This window comes from Zootoca vivipara, chromosome 4, assembly GCF_963506605.1.
Source record: "Zootoca vivipara chromosome 4, rZooViv1.1, whole genome shotgun sequence".
NCBI classification, from domain to species: Eukaryota; Metazoa; Chordata; class Lepidosauria; order Squamata; family Lacertidae; genus Zootoca; species Zootoca vivipara.
The window spans coordinates 51,069,356-51,088,178 of NC_083279.1; the positions used below are offsets into that span (position 1 = coordinate 51,069,356).

The 18,823-nt window shown below is 40.8% G+C and overlaps 1 protein-coding gene across 1 annotated transcript in view; it reads right to left on the bottom strand.

Annotated features, from left to right (window-relative positions):
• Positions 1-888: 888 nt before the first annotated feature.
• MRPS6 (mitochondrial ribosomal protein S6) overlaps positions 889-18,823 on the bottom strand; it is a 34,725-nt gene continuing 16,790 nt past the window's right edge. Inside the window, exons 2-3 of the mRNA XM_035114909.2 lie at positions 17,040-17,179; positions 889-8,439 (exon numbers count right to left, since the gene is read on the bottom strand). Coding sequence (XP_034970800.1) covers positions 8,259-8,439; positions 17,040-17,179 — 321 coding nt within the window. The 3' untranslated portion in view covers positions 889-8,258. The remainder of the gene's footprint in view (positions 8,440-17,039; positions 17,180-18,823) is intronic.

The following is an 18,823-nucleotide window of genomic DNA, read 5'->3' on the forward strand; positions in this document are numbered from 1 at the left end:
TCCGACACGACTAAATGACTAAACAACAACACCAAATATAAATAGGATTTGCACTTTCTGCTTTCATTTTTCAGTTCATCTCAACACTACCACAATTGTCCACTTTCCTATATGCCACCTATCAGAGTTGTATTTATGGCTTTCCTGTATCTTCCTTAAGCTACTGTCCAAACTATCTGATGATCCTTCAACCATATGGCCTTTACCTGTCCTGTTGTTATGTACATGGGCCAAGTGATATGAGAGCACTGTGCAGGCTGTGTTGCTTTGTGCGAGATGAAGACATCTTAAGTCTAGTGGGCTTTGTCCTGTACTAATGAGGCTGGGGCTGAACTGACTTATATTGTTGCCAGTTTGTCGTTTTATCTATTTCTATTGCTAAAGATACTTAATGTGTTATTGTAAACTGCTCTGAAAAGCTTGTTGGATTGAAAACATGGAATACTGCTTGCCCAGAGCTGGAAAGACGATAAGGTACCTATCAGGGTGGCTTGGCAAATGAAACTACTGGACTATGCAGAGATTGCAATATTAACCTGTAAAATCAGAAATCAGGAGGATCAAAACTTCAGTAAAGATTGGGACAAATTGATATTATATTCGAAAGAGCCACTGTAAACACTTGAACTCTTCAGCAAGTTTTAAATAACTCTTGCAATGATACATAGATTTTGGATACAATGGAAGGCAGTAAACTAGATGGACTTATAATATGCAGTTAAAAAGTTACTCAAAGAACCCACGGAGGGGAGGAGGGAAGACTTGAGATTCGGAAGAATCTTGTGAATTATTATTATTTTACTATGGATGAATATGAATGTGAACAAATTTGTAAAACCATATAAAATTTATTTTTTAAAAAACAGAAAACATGGGATACGGTATGCTGAAATAAACAAAATATGTTTTTATTCACAGATTATTCAGCAAGAATGTCGTTCTTGCGTGCCTGTTTATTTCTATGATGCAATGTAACATGACATTTTAGACAGGGTTTGTTGCCACACACAATGTGTGAAATTCAACAAATAAAAATGACAATACCCTCATGACCTATTCTGTATATTTTTGGACCATCCCTTTTAAAGTTCTAGTCTAGCCTACAAATGGTACCCATGAACATTCCTGCTAAGTTTCTACAAAATACTAGCATTAGATCTTGACTGTATGTTTCTTACAGCACAAGCTCAAGTCTGACACCATGCAGACACCTGACAGAATTGATTTTAGCCTGTCCTGCATCTCCTGTTTGTGTACCTTTGTGATATCTTTCTCAAAGTGCATGGTTGTCCCTCTGACACATGCTGTTTGCGAGGTGTACATTAAAAATGTTCTTTCAAACACCTGGTCTTGTTAGAACAGAGACCTCTGACCCCCAAATGAAAACCTCTGATTCATAAATTCTGCTGTGTTCATTCAGCCTCTTCCCTACAAACAAACAAGCAGAGCCCTTCTGCTCTAACCTTTGCTCTGAAGTGTTTTGGGAACGAAAGCTTTCCCATCCAGAGTCTCGGCAGTAGCAGTGCCTTGGCAGGAGGCCTGTCTTCCAAACATGGCCAAGAGAAGCCCGTCTAACCAGGATCAAAATTTAATGAGTTGATTTATTCTCCTCCACCCACCCGCCCTTGATTTAGTTTCCCTTAGGCCCAGCAAGCCATGATGTAACTTTTAATCAATGGAGGGGGACAAATAATATTCACAGCGCATTGCTCTTACCCAATGGCTGTTGCAATTTGGGAAGAAGAAGAAAAGTGTTAATAGTTAACAAGCCATACGATCAAGCAGTTTGGATTTGATTTACATTGAGAAGGTTGGCACCCCCAAAATTCGGCCCTCCAGATGTTTTGGACTACAATTCCCATCATCCCTGACCACTGGTCCTGTTAGCTAGGGATCATGGGAGTTGTAGGCCAAAACATCTGGAGGGCCGCAGTTTGGGGGTGCCTGTACTAAACCATAATTCTGTGGGTGAATTAAAAGTGAGTGATTTTTTGCCGGCAAGCTTTCAGAACAAAACAAGGTCCTTGCGTATTTTGACTTGTGACTAAGTCTTTGCCCTTGCACATCCCCTTCACAATTCATAAGAGAGCTGTAGAGGTGAGCTTCTGGTTAAATTAAAAGCAGATCTCTCATACGGGAGCGCCTATTCAAGAAGTCATGCCATTGGTACAACTGGTCTGGTACTATCTCCTCTGATGTGGGGCAGTTCTTCAGGGCGTTCTCAGATATGCTATAAGCAGAGATTCTTGGCACTGAACTTGCGAAAATCTGTATACAAAATAAATACTCTATCACTGAGCTATGAATATTCCCCAGGTCAATAAAGAAAGAATTTGTCAAATAAATATATCCTACCTCAGGGATTGGTAGAAAGCAGATGATGGTCGGACATTCAGTACCTGGTGGCCCCAGTTATTCTTGCAAAGGCAGATGTTGGCTTACTTGTAATTATTTTTTCAGTGCAATCATGCATATGGAGCTCTGAGCCTGTTAGGCTAATCTGCAGGGCCTTCTTTTAAAAAGGTTTGCAAATATCCCAACATCCACTTAATGCCATCCTCTAGCACTATACATTGGATTTCTGTTTATTCCTGTTTATTCTGGAAGGGATGATTTAGCCAGATTCTATGTGTTGAGAGTTGCCAGTGAAAATGTTTTCCTTTCTGAGATGTCATAATTAAAAATATTCCAGAAAAGAGATAAAGAAAGTTGTAAATGCTTTAGAGTCTAGACCAAGGACAGGAAAACTGTGGCACTTCTGAGGTTGCTGGGCTACAACTCCCATCAGCCACAAACATCATGGTCAAAGGTCAGGGATGATGGGACCTGTAACTTCAACATTTGGTGGGCCGCAGGATCTCCACCCCTGTTCTAGACAAACACCAAAGAGCTGGAAGACACCCGCAGCTTGCTTTGGAGTACTAATATTTTGCATTCAGGACCAAAGATGCTATAGCTATACAATATATTATTTTTATTAGTAAATATTGAAAATATATCTAATCTGGTAGGCCTGTAGAAATTTTCAGTATAGCATCTAATTGTGCTAGTGGTATTGGTTTTAAAGTACTGTTGTAAGATTATGGGTTTTTTTTTGTTATATATGCACACAACTCTGAGCACTTTTTAAAGCAGAAGGACAAATTATACATCAGCAGCAGCATAGCATTCACACAATAATGATTGCAACATAGTACAAGCAATGACAGTTGTGCACACGTGTATTGTTGTTGTTGTTTAGTCGTTTAGTCGTGTCCGACTCTTCGTGACCCCATGGACCATAGCACGCCAGGCACTCCTGTCTTGCACTGCCTCCTGCGGTTTGGTCAGACTCATGTTGGTAGCTTTGAGAACACTGTCCAACCATCTCATCCTCTGTCGTCCCCTTCTCCTTGTGCCCTCCATCTTTCCCAACGTCAGGGTCTTTTCCAGGGAGTCTTCTCTTCTCATGAGGTGGCCAAAGTATTGGAGCCTCAGCTTCAGGATCTGTCCTTCCAGTGCATTACTGCAACCCATAAATGACCGAAAAAGGGGGTTTACATACGTTCCAGCAACACGTGTAAGGATCAGGAATGCAACCGCCATGCAAAATGGCCATTGCCTGTAGTACACCCTTTATTTTTTTTTAAAAAAAAAAGGGGGTGGGGAGAAGAGATCTAAGAAACATTTTTTTAAAAGTACAGCTGTTCCAAAGGAAAAACCTAACAGGGAAATAAATTGGAGATTAATTTTATTCTTAGCTTCCTCAAACTTCAAAGGAGTGCAAATGAATATGTAGGAAAATCTTGGCTAGAGTCGCATAGGAGTTTTTCGGGCCCCTTTACAAGTTCGAACTGACTACAGACAAAACAGGAATTCTTCTATTTACAACAAAACTGTGTAGGGCTGACTGAATATCCTGATATTCTCCTTTGCCTCATTTTTAATTTGAGCCAGGGTTGGCTGGAACTCAGGCCAGAACCTTTATACTGTCAGGGCTCAAGCCAAAGTTATTTGAAGAAACATATGGAGTTACCAAAGCACCTTTTAAAAACTTACTGTGCTTTCCTTACGATTCTCTCTCTCTGTGTGTGTGTCTAGAAAGATCCTTCAGAGTTTAATGGAACATAGCCCCAGGTAAATGTGCATATAATAGGTCACATTGAAATCTGAAGAAACTTCTGAGGAAATACTACGGCTTAACATAAGCTAGCCTTCCCTAGCAGCCGAGTGTCCTCCAGATATTGGCTTTCATTGTCTCCGATTACTGAACATTTTGGCTTGCGCTGATGAGAGTTTGAGACCGAAAGATCCAGAAGACACTAGACTGGGGAAGGATGTCATCATGTGCAGTCTTGCATAGCCTTCAGACTCCATGCAAGAGCAGTTTATCATTTAATAAGTTGATAGACTCCAGTCTGCATATTATACTCACCCTCCTCTGTGTGCTGAGTTCTGGGTGAACAGTGTTTACCCAGGTTTGGTTCCCTATGCAAAGGCATTGCTGGAAGCTTATTAGCTCATTAAAATGATTTGCATTTATTAGCAAATATACAGTTTGAGCATAGGCAGAGAGAAATTAAACACTCCATCAGAAAGTCAAAGTGCACTGCTCCCATGCTGAATCTCCAGAGACACAGCATTAATCCAATGTTACTTACACAGCGACCCTACTTAGAGACAGCTCTCCTCTCTTCACCCCCAGTTTGAGCTGCAGTTTTCTTCTTTGCACACATGGTACATTTGGATTACGCTGCCTTTGTCTAGAAGAGTGGGAAATTTACCTTTCACCCTTTCAGTATTCAGGAAAGTGGTTTAGGTGTTCGTTCCCATGGAAACACATCAGTAGACTGCTAACATCTGTCAAGTAGAAGCATTGCCCCAAGGCAATCCACCCTGACAGGCCTACCGGCAGAAATACAATAGCAAACCCATAACAATATATAGTTAGGATCCTGTTAGGCCTTGGATAATTCTATTCTTCTGTTTGCAGCATTGGCACTAGTGTTTATGGCAAGAAACATGGTATGTGTGGACAAAGTACCCCACATTTAAGCACTCCTGTATATGCTAATAGAGATCCTAGCTTCCTCGTGATTCCTAGACACCTGGCTGGCCTAGTCTCCAGCTGCATTAAAAGCAGCTGCACCTTTAAAAGCTGTGTGCTTTTAAAAAATGATTTTCCAACACTGACAGTGGAAACTTTCCCCTGGCTTCCTACCTTTAGTCAATATCCTTCTACTCCTGCCACCAACTGCACAGGTGTTTTGAAAATGCCAACACATTTTTAATAACTGAGATTCCAGTATGCATGCAACACTTCTGGACATTGGCAAGATTACTGATACAAGCTATCTCAAAAGTGATACTGAAAACCAGTAATGTGAAGGTACATTACTGGAAAATTTGGCTTTTCAATATGTTTTTAGTGGGACTTTCTGCATACTTTACAGCAGGGTTTTTGCTCAGCTTACTGAAACTGTCATTTACCCCAAAATACACAAACCCCTTGGCATTAAGTCACCATATACTCCAAACAGACATTTAGTTATTATGCGTGTTAGTAGCTTAAAATAGCTACTGGTAATTACTGACCTGAGCAGCGGTTAATTTATATTGGGAACAGGGGGGGGGGAAGTGTGCATGTGGAGTGGGGTGATTGGAAGACTCGAATATGTCTGTGTGAACTACCTACTAAATCAAATGAACTATTCACACAGAAAGTTCTGATTTAGAGAAGCACCTTTATGAACTAGGATAACACCAGTATATAAAGGCTTTGCTATATTTGGCAGGATGACTGGTCAAAGCACCCGCTTAGTATTTGAATCCATCATCTTTGTGGCTGTGGTTGCTCTAGCTGTCACCAGAAAGGTTCCTAATTTTAGCTTTTCCTTGTTTTTGTAAGCACTATAACCTGGTTTTACCTCAACAGTGATACATATAGTAGGGGGTTCACAACATTCCTGTTCTTACTTAAATCAACAACTACCAGCAGATATGACAGTAAACTTTCATGCTCAAGCAAGGCTTGAAGTGTACAGTGGACAGCTTAGTTTAAGAACTTGGAAATAGAATGCTGCAAACCCGGAAGCAGGTGTTCCGGTTTGTGAACTTTGCCTTGGAAGCTGAACATGTTCCTCTTCCTGCGGAGTCCCCTGCTGCTAATCAGAGGCTTCCTGTTGAGTCCCGAACACCCACACAACACAGAGGTGATATTTGGAGCTTTTGTCTTGCAATTTTTTTGCATTTTTGTGTGGCTTTTTCATTTTTTTGACTGTGACTTGTTCTTTGTTTGATGGGACTGACTTGTGACTGTGGCTTGTGACTTGTTTTTGTGACTGCGTGGAACCCAGTTCAGCTACTGATTGATCGATTGTGTGACTGTAAAAATGGATAAAAGCAAACAATGAGTATCATCAGTGCACATAAGAAAAAATAATCTACCATACTATCTTATTTATTTTAAAGTCCAGTACTTTGATTATTGCTTTCATTTTATGGATCAATGGTCTCATTAGATAGTAAAATTCATGTTAAATTGCTGTTTTAGGGGTTGTTTTTAATTGTCCGGAACAGATTAATTAATTTTGCAATACTTTCTATGGGAAAGCACGCCTTTGTTTTTAGAATGCTTTGGTTTTAGAACAGGCTTCCAGAACAGATTAAGTTTGGGAACCAAGGTACAAAGTTTGTTTTAACCTCAAACATAAACCTTCTGTCTTCTGTAACTGACCCAATTGAGCAGGTTTAGCAAAGGATTGATAAAAATCTGATGAATTTGGAATTGTGGACGGCCCTTCTTGCCTTACATTATGCAAGCAGGATGTACTAAATGTCCTCTGTGTTGCCACTTGGTTTTTTGGTCTGACCACTTACCTTGACTCTGAACTTTCGTATGTCCTTTCGTTGTATGGTCTTTTTTTTTTTAGTCTTGTTATACCAAGTTTATTTGGTACACCCTTTTTTATACATGTGTATACAATCCTGTGTATGGCTGTTTTGTTTTCAATTGGCAGAAGGGTGTTGTTCCTTTTTTATTGTTACTTGTTACAATGAAAATAAAAATGTAGTTACAGGTAGGTAGCCGTGTTGGTCTGACGCAGTCAAAACAAAATAAAAAAATCCTTCCAGTAGCACCTTAGAGACCAACTAAGTTTGTCATTGGTATGAGCTTTGTGTGTATACCCTGAAACAGAAGTCACCAGACCCTTATAAAAATGTAAACTTTTTTATAAAAAAAAAGTCTTTCCTAACCTTTAAAAAAGGAGCAGCACAGGAAAAATTACTAGAGTCTTGTGAAGGAAAAACATGGAATGAGAATAACATTAGGAAATTGCTAAGGCTTTATTGAATCTATCCATCCATTGAGATAATGTAATTGTTATTATTAATCCACACAATTAGAATTTCTAAATGGAGAAGAAGCCAGCAGTTATATTTAGGAATATATTAAAATCAAATACAGTGGTACCTCGACAACCGAATGACTTGACTTCCGAAGGTTTCGACTTCCAAAGTCGACAACCCCGGAAGTCTTTTCATCGTGCGCGCATCCTGCGCATGTGCAGAACGGGCGCTTCGAGAACTGAAGACTTTGACTTACAAAGACGGCCGCGGAACGGATCGTCTTCGTAAGTCGAGGTATCACTGTATCAAGATAGTGTCCAGTTCTATTTTGTAAAAATAAAACCAACACTGCAATGTACATTTTTGTATAGTCATATCGTTTTCTTAACTTCCATGAACCCAACAGCATTTATATGCATTGAAAACAGTATGCTAGTGACCAGAATTAATTTACTAAATGTTTGTTCCTTTATAAACCAGTCATTAATTTTTTTTGTATTTTTTATTACATTCATTAACAAATTTTGCATTTAATGTTATTTACACCATGGTAGAGCATTATAACCGTATATGATATCTGAAAAGGTCCTATCTGAAAAAACAATGGTAGTTTGACAGTTTGAGTCTGTGCATGTATACTTGGCATCATGTCCTATTTTGTTCAATGGGGCTTGCTTTTTCTTTTTCTTTTTCTTTTTTAGCATGCATTAAGACAGCAGCCTGAATTTTCTAGGGCAAGATAAACTTCAGCAACAGATGCAATACTTTGGGGGTGAAATGCCCTGATTTTAAAATACAAAGAATATATATAAAACTTCATTTGCTGCAGAATAGTCAAAAGTAACACACCTACGCACACTGCATAAATCACAGATCCTTACAACTAGGTTCAAATTAGGGGTAGCAATGCCTCTATGGCCTTCGGCTATTTATTTCGTCATCTTTGTTAGTTTATCTTCAGTGCCGACTGGTATCATGCCCATGCATTCTTCTGAATTTGCCACATGATGCTTTACAATGGAAGACCGGATCACATCAATATCACGCCCTAAATGGTCCTTCATGGCTGAAACAACTGTTGGTGGAGAATTGAAGTCTACCAAAAAATACCTGGAAATAAAGAAGAACACAATAAAAACAAAGCTATAAGCATGAAAGAGCACAAGAGCCCTGGTGGATGCGACAAAAGGTCTATCTAGTGCAGCGTTTCTTACAGTGGCAAACCACATGCCATTGGGACATGAGGACAGCAACACTTTCCTGCTGCTGCTGTTTCCCACAAAATGGTATGCAAAGACATCACACCTCTGATCCCAGAGGCATTATGAACCTTTTGTGACTCATACACACTCCATGGATTTGCCCAATTCCTTTTTAAAGCCTTCTAAGTTGGCATCCACTAAAAACACCAAAAGTTACATAACCCTTTCCTTTATCATCACAACAGATCCAAGCTCACCTTGAGAGTGTCTGAACTTCTAGTGATCAAAGTTCCAGAAAAGAAATGCATTTCCAAGAGGCATTCTAGTATGGTATACAGATTTTATGAATTTGGGGCAAACACCCCCCCCCCGAGTATCCTTTTATTATTGCTCTGAACAAGGATAGAGCTCGTATGAGAGACTATGTATTCCATGCATTCTTCCTCCCTATGCAACTGGAGAGCACCATCATGTTACACATATGCTACCGAGGAGAGATATCCGATATCAGAGAATTTACAGTTATATATTGTAAGCTATGCATGCTCCCCATCAAAAATTTGCTATAGCAAGACGAAATTTTCCATTTAGAAATGGGAAGCAAAAAAACAGGTCAAGGCAGCAGGTATTTATTGTCCTTTTGCTTTAAAAGTTCAAATCACTGAGGACAGAAGCCACATCTGAAGACAGACAACACCAACTTGGCATTCATTCTGCATACCATACTGTAGTTCTCTGCGACCTTGGCAACAATGCAGAGATTTAATTTTCACACACTTCTGGGACTGCCTGGAATTCTTGGTATCAAGGCAAACATTCTCCCGTTTGCCAACTCCACTTTGATGAACAAAGTGTTTACCATGTGCAAGAACATTTCAGATCTTCTATTTCACTTAAGTGCAAGGAAGAATCCTGGAAATTTGTTTCATGGGAGCAAAGTGATTTTCAAAACTTCACTGTAATGATATGAACACCCAGTCGTTTTTCTACAAGCTGTAGTAGCTTCCTTTTGAGGATGGAACTACTGGCTTTGAAATGGGAGACAAAACCAGTGCCTGTTTCCATTAGGAAGAAGCAACTACTTGGAATAAAGAAGGGTTGGGATGGGAGAAGTTCCCAAACTCTTCCCACCTCTTTTCTATTGCAGTCTCCCTCCAGTAGAATTCTAGGCAAGATTGCATGAGCAAACATGCATCTGGAACCCTATGTGAAGGCGAACCAGCAGTGTAAAGATAGCAGGGAATGGTTTAAACATACATGCTCATCACTTTTTCCAGTCCAAACTGACCTCTACCCTTCCAAAATCTATTTTCCCCTCAATGAAAGTAGCCACTGGTGTTTTTATGCACATGCTTAATTTGTATTTTATTTGAAGTTTTACAGTGAATTAAAGAAAAAAGAAATCCACATGCGTGTGTATGACATCAAATCAAACTCTCAAGAAAAGAAGAACAGTATCCTAGGATACCAGCTTGGTTAAATAAATCACCATCATAGGAGTTTTCAATGATCAACCAACTACAACTACATAAATTTCCATATGAGGAAAAACAATAGTTTTGGAGTATGATGCACATACTGCAGCAAGCATCATATTAGAAAAGGCACTTCAACCTATGAGAGGGAGAAAAGTGGGAATGCGTCTTAAGATAGAATTCTATGTTCTCAGTTTTTGTAAGTAATGTCTGGCCCACCATTAAGACTAGTTAAGATTGGCAGGCTCTAAGGCAGGGCCTTTTCAATAGAGGCCCCAACATTATGAAACTCCTTCCTAAGAATGTGCAAGTTGACTGCCCCATGCCACAATTTTTAAAAAGCCTTTGGAAAGGCATGTTTCAAATTAGTGTGTTTAGCTGCTGTTTTATTGATATTCAACTGCCAAGTCTCTGGGAATGAAAATACTGTAATAATATTTTAGTGGTCTAGTAGACTGTAATCCAATACTAACTTTCTGGGGATTGTCCCAGTCAACACAGTGGGGGTGACTTTTGAATAGACATCTAAAGGATTGTGCTGTTAGTTGACTTCGATAAATGAGGTTTGCCCTATTTCCTTTCATATGGAGCTTGCAGCATTTAGTCTTAATGAAGCATTGCTGTAAACTGAGTGAGAGAGAAATTCAAGAGCCATGTCTTTTAAAGAAACAAAACCTTAACATTTTCCTGCTGTTTATGTTTCAGGAGGATTAGATGAGCACAAAGATGTAGAATGTATGTTCTATGTCTGCACCTTTTGGGAAATAATTATGATGCACTCACAACACAGCCCCCCTTTCACATTTTACTAATTTTTCTACTATGTTGCTAAACGAGAATAGGGCTGCTTTCCATTGTGTCTTTAAAACTGAAATGGATTCTGCTCCAAAAGGAATGGCTTGCAACTCGTGTTCTCTCCTGCTCATATAGGCAGACAGTGGAAATTTCCACTGTGGTGCTGTTGATGATAACTGAAGGCAGCATTGGGGGATGGGGGAGATAAGCGGCCGCTGCTGTATTGTCTTTGACGTTGCCATTTCAGCAGCAGCAAGAAATGTTATCTGGAGATAGCAACTTGCAGCATGCAAGTTTATTAGCTGTATCAAACTCCCCCAGTATTGGAGCCAGGCTATGGATTTGGTATGTATCCATGTACAAGAGATCAGGAAAGTCCTTGTCTTTTGGAATTATAGCCCAGGTATGCCTCAGGTGGCGGGTGGCGCTGTGGGTTAAACCAGTTCAAAAGCACATCAAAAGCTTAGCAGTTCAAAAGCACATCAAAGTGCAAGTAGATAAATAGGTACCACTCCAGCAGGAAGGTAAACGGCGTTTCCGTGTATTGCTCTGGTTCACCAGAAGCGGCTTTGTCATGCTGGCCATATGACCTGGAAGCTGTACTCCCTCGGCCAATAACGCGAGGTAAGCGCCGCAACCCCAGAGTCGGCCACGACTGGACCTAATGGTCAGGGGTCCCTTTACCTATGCCTCAGGCAGACAAACAAAAGAAAAAGCAACTGCACTTTGAGAGCTGAGCTGGAACTCAACTTACTTTCTGTTGGTCGGCAATCAAGCCAGCAACGATTGTGTTTTGTGCAACCCAGCAGCTCTATAATGTGTGGAGCAGCTCCATGTTCAGCAATGAGTTGTGACTGGGTATGTAAATACTGTAGTGCTACAGTTTCTCATGCAAAGTAACAAGACCTGGTGCGTGTGGTTTGAGGATGGGATGGGATGGGAAGAAAGGTGGTTGGGGAAGAGAAAAGGAGGCAAAGATCTATTTACAGAGATGTAACGTTCATTTGCAGGCGAAACTGATGAAATACAGCTCAAACACTCCAGGCACCAGCAGCAAAAACTGGTACAGAAAAACAAAAAATCAGGACGATTCCGCTGATTCAGTACAGAAACTCTAGTTATTTTGGTGCACTGTGCATAAAATGTGATGGGACAGTAAGACTATTTACTGCCCAAATAACATCTCTGCAAAGAGTTAAATGAAGACCTATTTCAGATCAAACAAGTGGTAAGAAAAGAGGACTGGATATTGAACTGTATCCAGGCCAAGATTAAATCTAGGGATTTAAAATATAGTATATCAGACAACTATATTCCCGAATGGGTTTATCAAAGTTAATCAGCACCAGAGAAACACCTGGACCAAGCTTGTTTTGGAATCCTATTGGGAAAAGCAGTTCTCAGCTGATTTTGTGTGAATGAAGGCCCAAGGGAGAACCTGGTTAAGACTGTGCCCAGGAAATTTCCATGCTTTATAAAGAGTCAGCTTCAGCTTTCCAATATGCCATCACAATTTTTAGACTACACCACAGAAGGCTTATTAAGTCAAGATGAATATCACCGATTGTGTGGCTGAGAGACACGCTAGAATAACCTCTTGTCTACTAATGGGCAAGAGCCAAACTGGGAAACCCAGAGGTGCTGGACACTTCTGGAAAAGATCAAATGAGCCATATTAACATCTGAATCTGAAACATGGTCAGCTTTCGCTTGCAGGCCAAGTCCATTCCCTCTTGACTGCTATGCAAGAGAAGTGGGACAGAACCCTCCATTTGCCTCTCAAAATACCACCTGGACTAGGGGGCAAGGAATCCTTGAGCTGGGCACAGCACAGATCATAAGGACGAAGCTTTTTCATAGGGCAAGTTCCACCAAGTACCGTACAATGGGGCTTATTCACAGGTAAATGGGATCAGGACTGCAGCTTTAGCTGCCTTTTACGTAACAACTGCAACTTAAGTGTTTACACACTTGTCAAAACAAACGGCTTCACATTTGGAAGTACTGTATAGGGTGTACTCCAATCCAATGAACTGAAGAATATAATTTTTTAAAGGATATTTCATCTCAGAAGAATCAGGCAAGGCCCTTGAAAAGCACAGCCATACCCACCAGCCAACATCAACTGATGGCAGTTTCTAGTATCCCACAGAACGCAAGTCTATTTATGAAGAATGGAAGTGAGAAGAAAAATGCCTCATGTTAAGCAATAATTTCATGATTCGATCTGCTAGGGAACCTGCCATATGGTAGACGTTTATGTCCACAACTGAATTTCTTTTTAAAAAGCAACACCAAGAGACATTGCCATGAACCAGGAAAAAGGAAATCACCCCTTTCATCGTGAACACCGAGGACCAATTTGCTTCAATTCAGTTTTCAAAAGACATCTATTTTCCTTTTATGGCTTTTTGTACAGCAACATATTTCTTTGTACGCAGAATTTTCTCTAGTACGCAAGATGAGACTCCGCTGGATCAAGCTGATGGTCCTTCCAGTCAGACATCCAGTTTCCTGGAAATCCCACACAAAGGACGTAAAGCCTTATTATTGTAGTTGTACCGGTAGTTGTTGTTATTGCTTTTATTTTATTAATACCCCGCCCATCTGGCTGGGTTTCCCCAGCCACTCCAGGCAGCTTACAGGACATATAAAACATTGTAAAATGTTTGGTCCCCAGCAGTTGGCCCTGCTACTTCTGGACCAGGGGACTGCACCATGACTGATAGCAAGGATATACTTATCCTCCAAAAATCTGTCTAGCCTAGTTTTAAAGCTATCTAAGCTATTTACTGATTAAAAATGTTTTGAAGCCACCCTTCACCCTTTCAAATACCAGACAAATATAGAAATGGCATGACCAACAAATCATAATCAAGTGGCCATCACTACATTGTGTGAACACTGCTCACAATAGAGATCCTGTAGGAATCAGCTTTTTTATTTCTAAGCGAAATGTTGTGATGGATGAAAATACAAAAATGAACAGCATTAGTGGACTCCATCAACTTTAATTGCTTGCCTTTCAGGTAGACTCATACTGGCAATGCAGATTCTATTCACTGCAACTTAGAAATCTGCCTCTGAAGTGCCACTACCTACCTAATCCCCAATCCTTTTCCTCATAGGACACACTCAAGAGAAAGTAGATGCACTTCTATTGAAATCAAGTGCGCAGCTAATGGAACTTAAGTGCACTTAACATCTGCTGTACGGCACCGAAAGATTTTAGCAGACATACAGTATCTCCCACCTTGCAAAATACTTTAACAGGACACTGTGTGCCTGTGCAACATCAGTTTAACAGCACAAATGCCAGTGGTAAATTTAAACTCGGGTTGAACTCTTACGCAACTCCAGACACAGCACAAACTGTAGCACTTATTGGCAGAGTTTGGATGCCAATGCACATCAATACTTGCTTCTCACATAATCAAGAAGATGATACAAAACATGAGGGACCTGTTGTTTGCACAGCATATGCATGTGAAACAAAACAGATGCAGCTGCAAGGCTCGTAGCTCAGTAGTAGGACCCAGGACCTACCTGAAAATGGTCCTATACCTAGATGCAACCCCCCCCCCAAAGTCACAGCCAGTATGTGTAGGCAATAATGACCTAGATAGTCTGGCTCAGTTTAAGGCAGTATCCTCTGCTCCTATCTCACCACATGCCTATCCACATGCAGCTCCTTAGGCACAGGAATGCTTCCTGTGGGGTTATTTTCAAGAGAAAGTGTTTTGTTCTGTTTTTTGGAACTAAACCATGGTGTGGGCCAGTGTGGTGTAGTGGTTAAGAGCGGTAGACTCGTAATCTGGGGAACCGGGTTCATGTCTCCGCTCCTCCACATGCAGCTGCTGGGTGACCTTGGGCTAGTCACACTTCTCTGAAGTCTCTCAGCCTCACCCACCTCACAGAGTGTCTGTTGTGGGGGAGGAGGGGAAAGGAGATTGTTAGCCGCTTTGAGACTCCTTCGGGTAGTGATAAAGCGGGATATCCAATCCAAACTCTTCTTCTTCTTTAGCAATGTATAGGGCATTTTCCGTGGCCATGCCCTGACTATGGAACCCTCAAGCCAAGGCAGGTTAGATGGACCTCATCTTTGCACAGGTTCAGGAAGACACTAAAAATGCTTTTACTCTGCACTGCTCTCAATTATTTTTTTAACTTGTAAAGGTTTGATTCCACTCCTCATGGCTTGTAAGACATGCTTAATCTGGTTTATTTTTCAAACTTGGTTTTAATGTGTGTTTTGCATGTTTTGCATTTCCAGGGGAAATGAGCTAGTACTGAAAGCCAGGTTAGAAATGTTTCTTTATAAAGAAATACATTTTTTATAAATATATAACTATATAGATTATCATAAGGGAGGGAAATACGGTACAAGATAATAAGCTATTAAAATGTGAACATGTTTTGAGTGGCTATCATTTCAGAGATGCATCTCTGCCGTTTGTGCAGAAGTACCATTTGAAATATCTGCAAGGGAAAACAGGTAATAAGCTGCATTGGCTGCCCATCAAGGTATGCACATTTGTATCTTCAAATGCCAGGGAGAAAGACTGCAAATTGTTATTTTGATTATTGAATGAAGTCTCTGTGCAATCCTGGTTGCCTAGCAACATTTCTCCATCCTTGCATCCAGGCAGTTCTCTTTCAGAAGGTATACTCAGGGAGTTTAACAGCAACAAAAAAAACAATGTTAAGCAATTATAGGATAAACTATGAAGTCCACTGTAATCATTTATCTAATGCATCTCAATTTTCAAATGCCAAGGCATTATTTTCTTTGGCTGAAGATATTTCTCCTAAAATCAGTTAACTACAGTAATAACTGTTCTTTTACTTGTGCACAGCCATCTTTAATAATGATTTCACCATTAAAAACACCCTCAAAAACATACTTTGGTTCAGATACACAAAAGGGAATAAAACCAACCCTGAATTAGTATTACAAAAGATAATTAATTATCGTTTCCAACTGGCTTTGGTGAAATAAAAATGTTACCTTGGAATGGAAGTGTCTACACGAAGGGCATTTCTTCACAAAGGAAATATTTAAAAACCTTTTAACGTCTAAATTTACAATATTGAGGAAAGCAAATAGTAAAGAATCAACACTTGCATTAACTAGCAGATCAATATGAACAATGAAATTATCTACCCAAATTATTGTGGTGCCTCATTTTGGAATTGTTAGGTAAACAGATATGTGTACTTTGTGGAGTCTACTTCCGGAAAAACACAGGAAAGAAACAGTTTAATTCTGAAACGAAAAGTGCATCTAAGTTACATTAATTACCCAATGGAAATAAAAGGCCCTTAATAGTAAATTCTGTACCTGGGCTTCAATCCAAAGAAGTGATATGTGTATGCAGAGAAGAACAGCACACACAGCTTTAATTGATGACCACCATGTCCCTAATCAGTAGAAAGAGTTGCAGCAACATCAAAACCTCAACTGCACACAAAGTTCTCCCCTATGTTCCTACCTTGTCTTTAGATCACGGTTTTGAGCATTTATTTAACAGCTAAGGGTTACCAACTCATGTTGCTTGCCTCCCCCCGCCCCGCCCAATAGAACCACAGCTCTTTCAAACTCCTCCCATATCCCGCTCACACCCATCCCCAACTGCCACCCCACTGCCAATTGCCATCCCCCCAGTGCACCCCAAACTCTCGCATCCCCTCGCTAATTGCCCAAATCCCAAGATCCTGTTGCCACTGCCACTCAAGAAAGACAGGGGAATGAAGATGAGTCTTTCTCCTCTTCACTTTGCACCGCCGACAGAAAGTGGGCAGCAACGCAGGGTAAAAGCTGCTTCTATGTCATTCCCCTCCTTGGTGCGGCAGTGAGATCTTAGGATGTAGGTGAGTGGATGGGAGAGTTTTGAGAGGAATGCTGGTGGTGGTGACAAAAGTGAGCAGCTCTACCTGGACCAGCCACCCAACTACCTGCTCGCTCTGCCTGCCCAGCACGGCCACCTGCTCGTTTGAATCCTGGATTCCCCTTTGCCCTGATGTGTGTGCATGCAAACGGGCAGGCAAGTGTAGGCAATGCAAGAAAAGTGTGAAGGCCTGCTTGGGCCACCCACCTGCCCACTTACTCTGCCAGCCTGTCTACTTTGCTTGCCTGCTCCGCCCAGTGTTGTCAGGCTGCAACTTTTCCCCTTTCAAAAATATTCCATGGCAATAAATTCTATTAAAAACTAGACTCAAAGGCTTGTGAAACTCATACCCTCCTCTGGTGTGACGTTGATTGTGCTTTGAGATTCTATATGGCAGCATTCTTTCGCCCAGGTTTTCCAAATTCCTCACCACTGCTCCTCTCTCCATCAAAGCTTCCACTGTGCGTTTCAGTGTTGCAGCTGTCTCAGGCTTTAAACACAAAGAAGAAGACACGTGTTTGTAGTGCAGCAAATGACTATCGCCCCTATACTTACCTGGCAAGAAAATAATAAAGGAGGAACTGGAATAGATGTCAAAGGGGAGGGGGGAATTCTGATTCTTCTATCCATCACCCCCAAGGGTGCTGTATCAGACTGTAACAATCACTAACAGCAATATGGTACACCTGTTTCTTCAGTTACACCCAACTGTGCATTTTTGGCAGCATCAAATATATTTAATGTACTGCACATTACAACTGCAAATAACTCTTCTTATAAATGCTGCAAGTTTCCAGGAACGCACTTCTGAAGTGTGTTTTACCTATACCCATATTGTAATTACGGCAACTCAGGAAGTTAAACTTGTCCTATTACAGCACACAGGCTGATAATTTCTTTCAATTCCATTTAAGGGCCATTGCATTACATTAAATTTAAAAGAATACAATATTTTAGACTGATCTGCGGGGAAAGTGAGCACACTCAGAGAAGTGCATTCCATATTTGTGAAGCATGTCGTCGTCCCCGCCCCCCACATTCTTGTCTCCCTCCAGTGAAATTCCTTGTTGTGAACAAGTAATCTGAAATAATGTGAAGGCAGGCGCTGCGGGGTTCTCAAGGAGAACAGACTCATCTCCTGTAATTAAAGGACCATTCTCAATACAGTATTTGATTTTGTCCTGCTGCATTTCATACTTTTGTTACATATGAATTTGATGTCTATGTGATATTTTGCTTCTTCGGCAACTAGATTTCCAGAATACAACTTAGTATGAAGATTCTCATCTCCAAGGGACCCTGAATGTTCAAGTATATGCACAGTGGGTGTATGTGTGTTGGGACAATGCATTTGTGTTGATGTGTTCACTAGTTTTTCCTTGGTGTCTCCTCTGCAAAGGAGGATCGCTTTGGAGAAAAAGAACAGAACCAGTTGGAAAGAAATTTTCGCATGCAACCGAAGTCTTTGCAAGTATGAATAAAGTATCTGTTTCAACAATAGCACCATTGTTTTAGGTATGCGAGTTACTTCATGCTCCACTGGGGAAACAGGATCACAAAATCTGAAGGGGAGGTTTCGCAATAAGTTGTGCAGCCTGTAGTTAAAGGCCTTTTTAAAATCAATGTTGGCTGAAGAAGACCCTATGCAGCTCTTGAACACGCATCTCTTACATCTTCAGGGTCAAAAAACAAAAAAACCACCCAAAACCACAATAGCACTGAAGCGTATTTTAAGTGCTAAGGTTATACCTTAGTATGTTCAGCAGATGGGGCAAAACAGAAATATAGCCAATGTTCTAAGTTCACAACCACAACCCTTGCTTGCTTTTGAAGGATTGTTGCAAGCAACTTAAATAGACCCCAAGGTCTGCCACTGCAAAGAGGTTTCGGAGGGGGTAGCAAAAAGGAAGAAAAACTGTAGAAGCTGCTAGCGAGTCAGAGGTGGGCAGTGGATCCTGCCTTGCAAGGAACGTGAAGCAAGGCCAATGGATAAGAATGTTAAACACTCGCAAGGTGTGCCTGCATAGCATATTTGCCACTAGGTGAACAGTGCTCACTCTCTTCATCTGGAGATCAGAAATAAGTCATGCACATTTGTTGCCTCACAAAAACCGTCCCTCAAAGCAAAACTGAT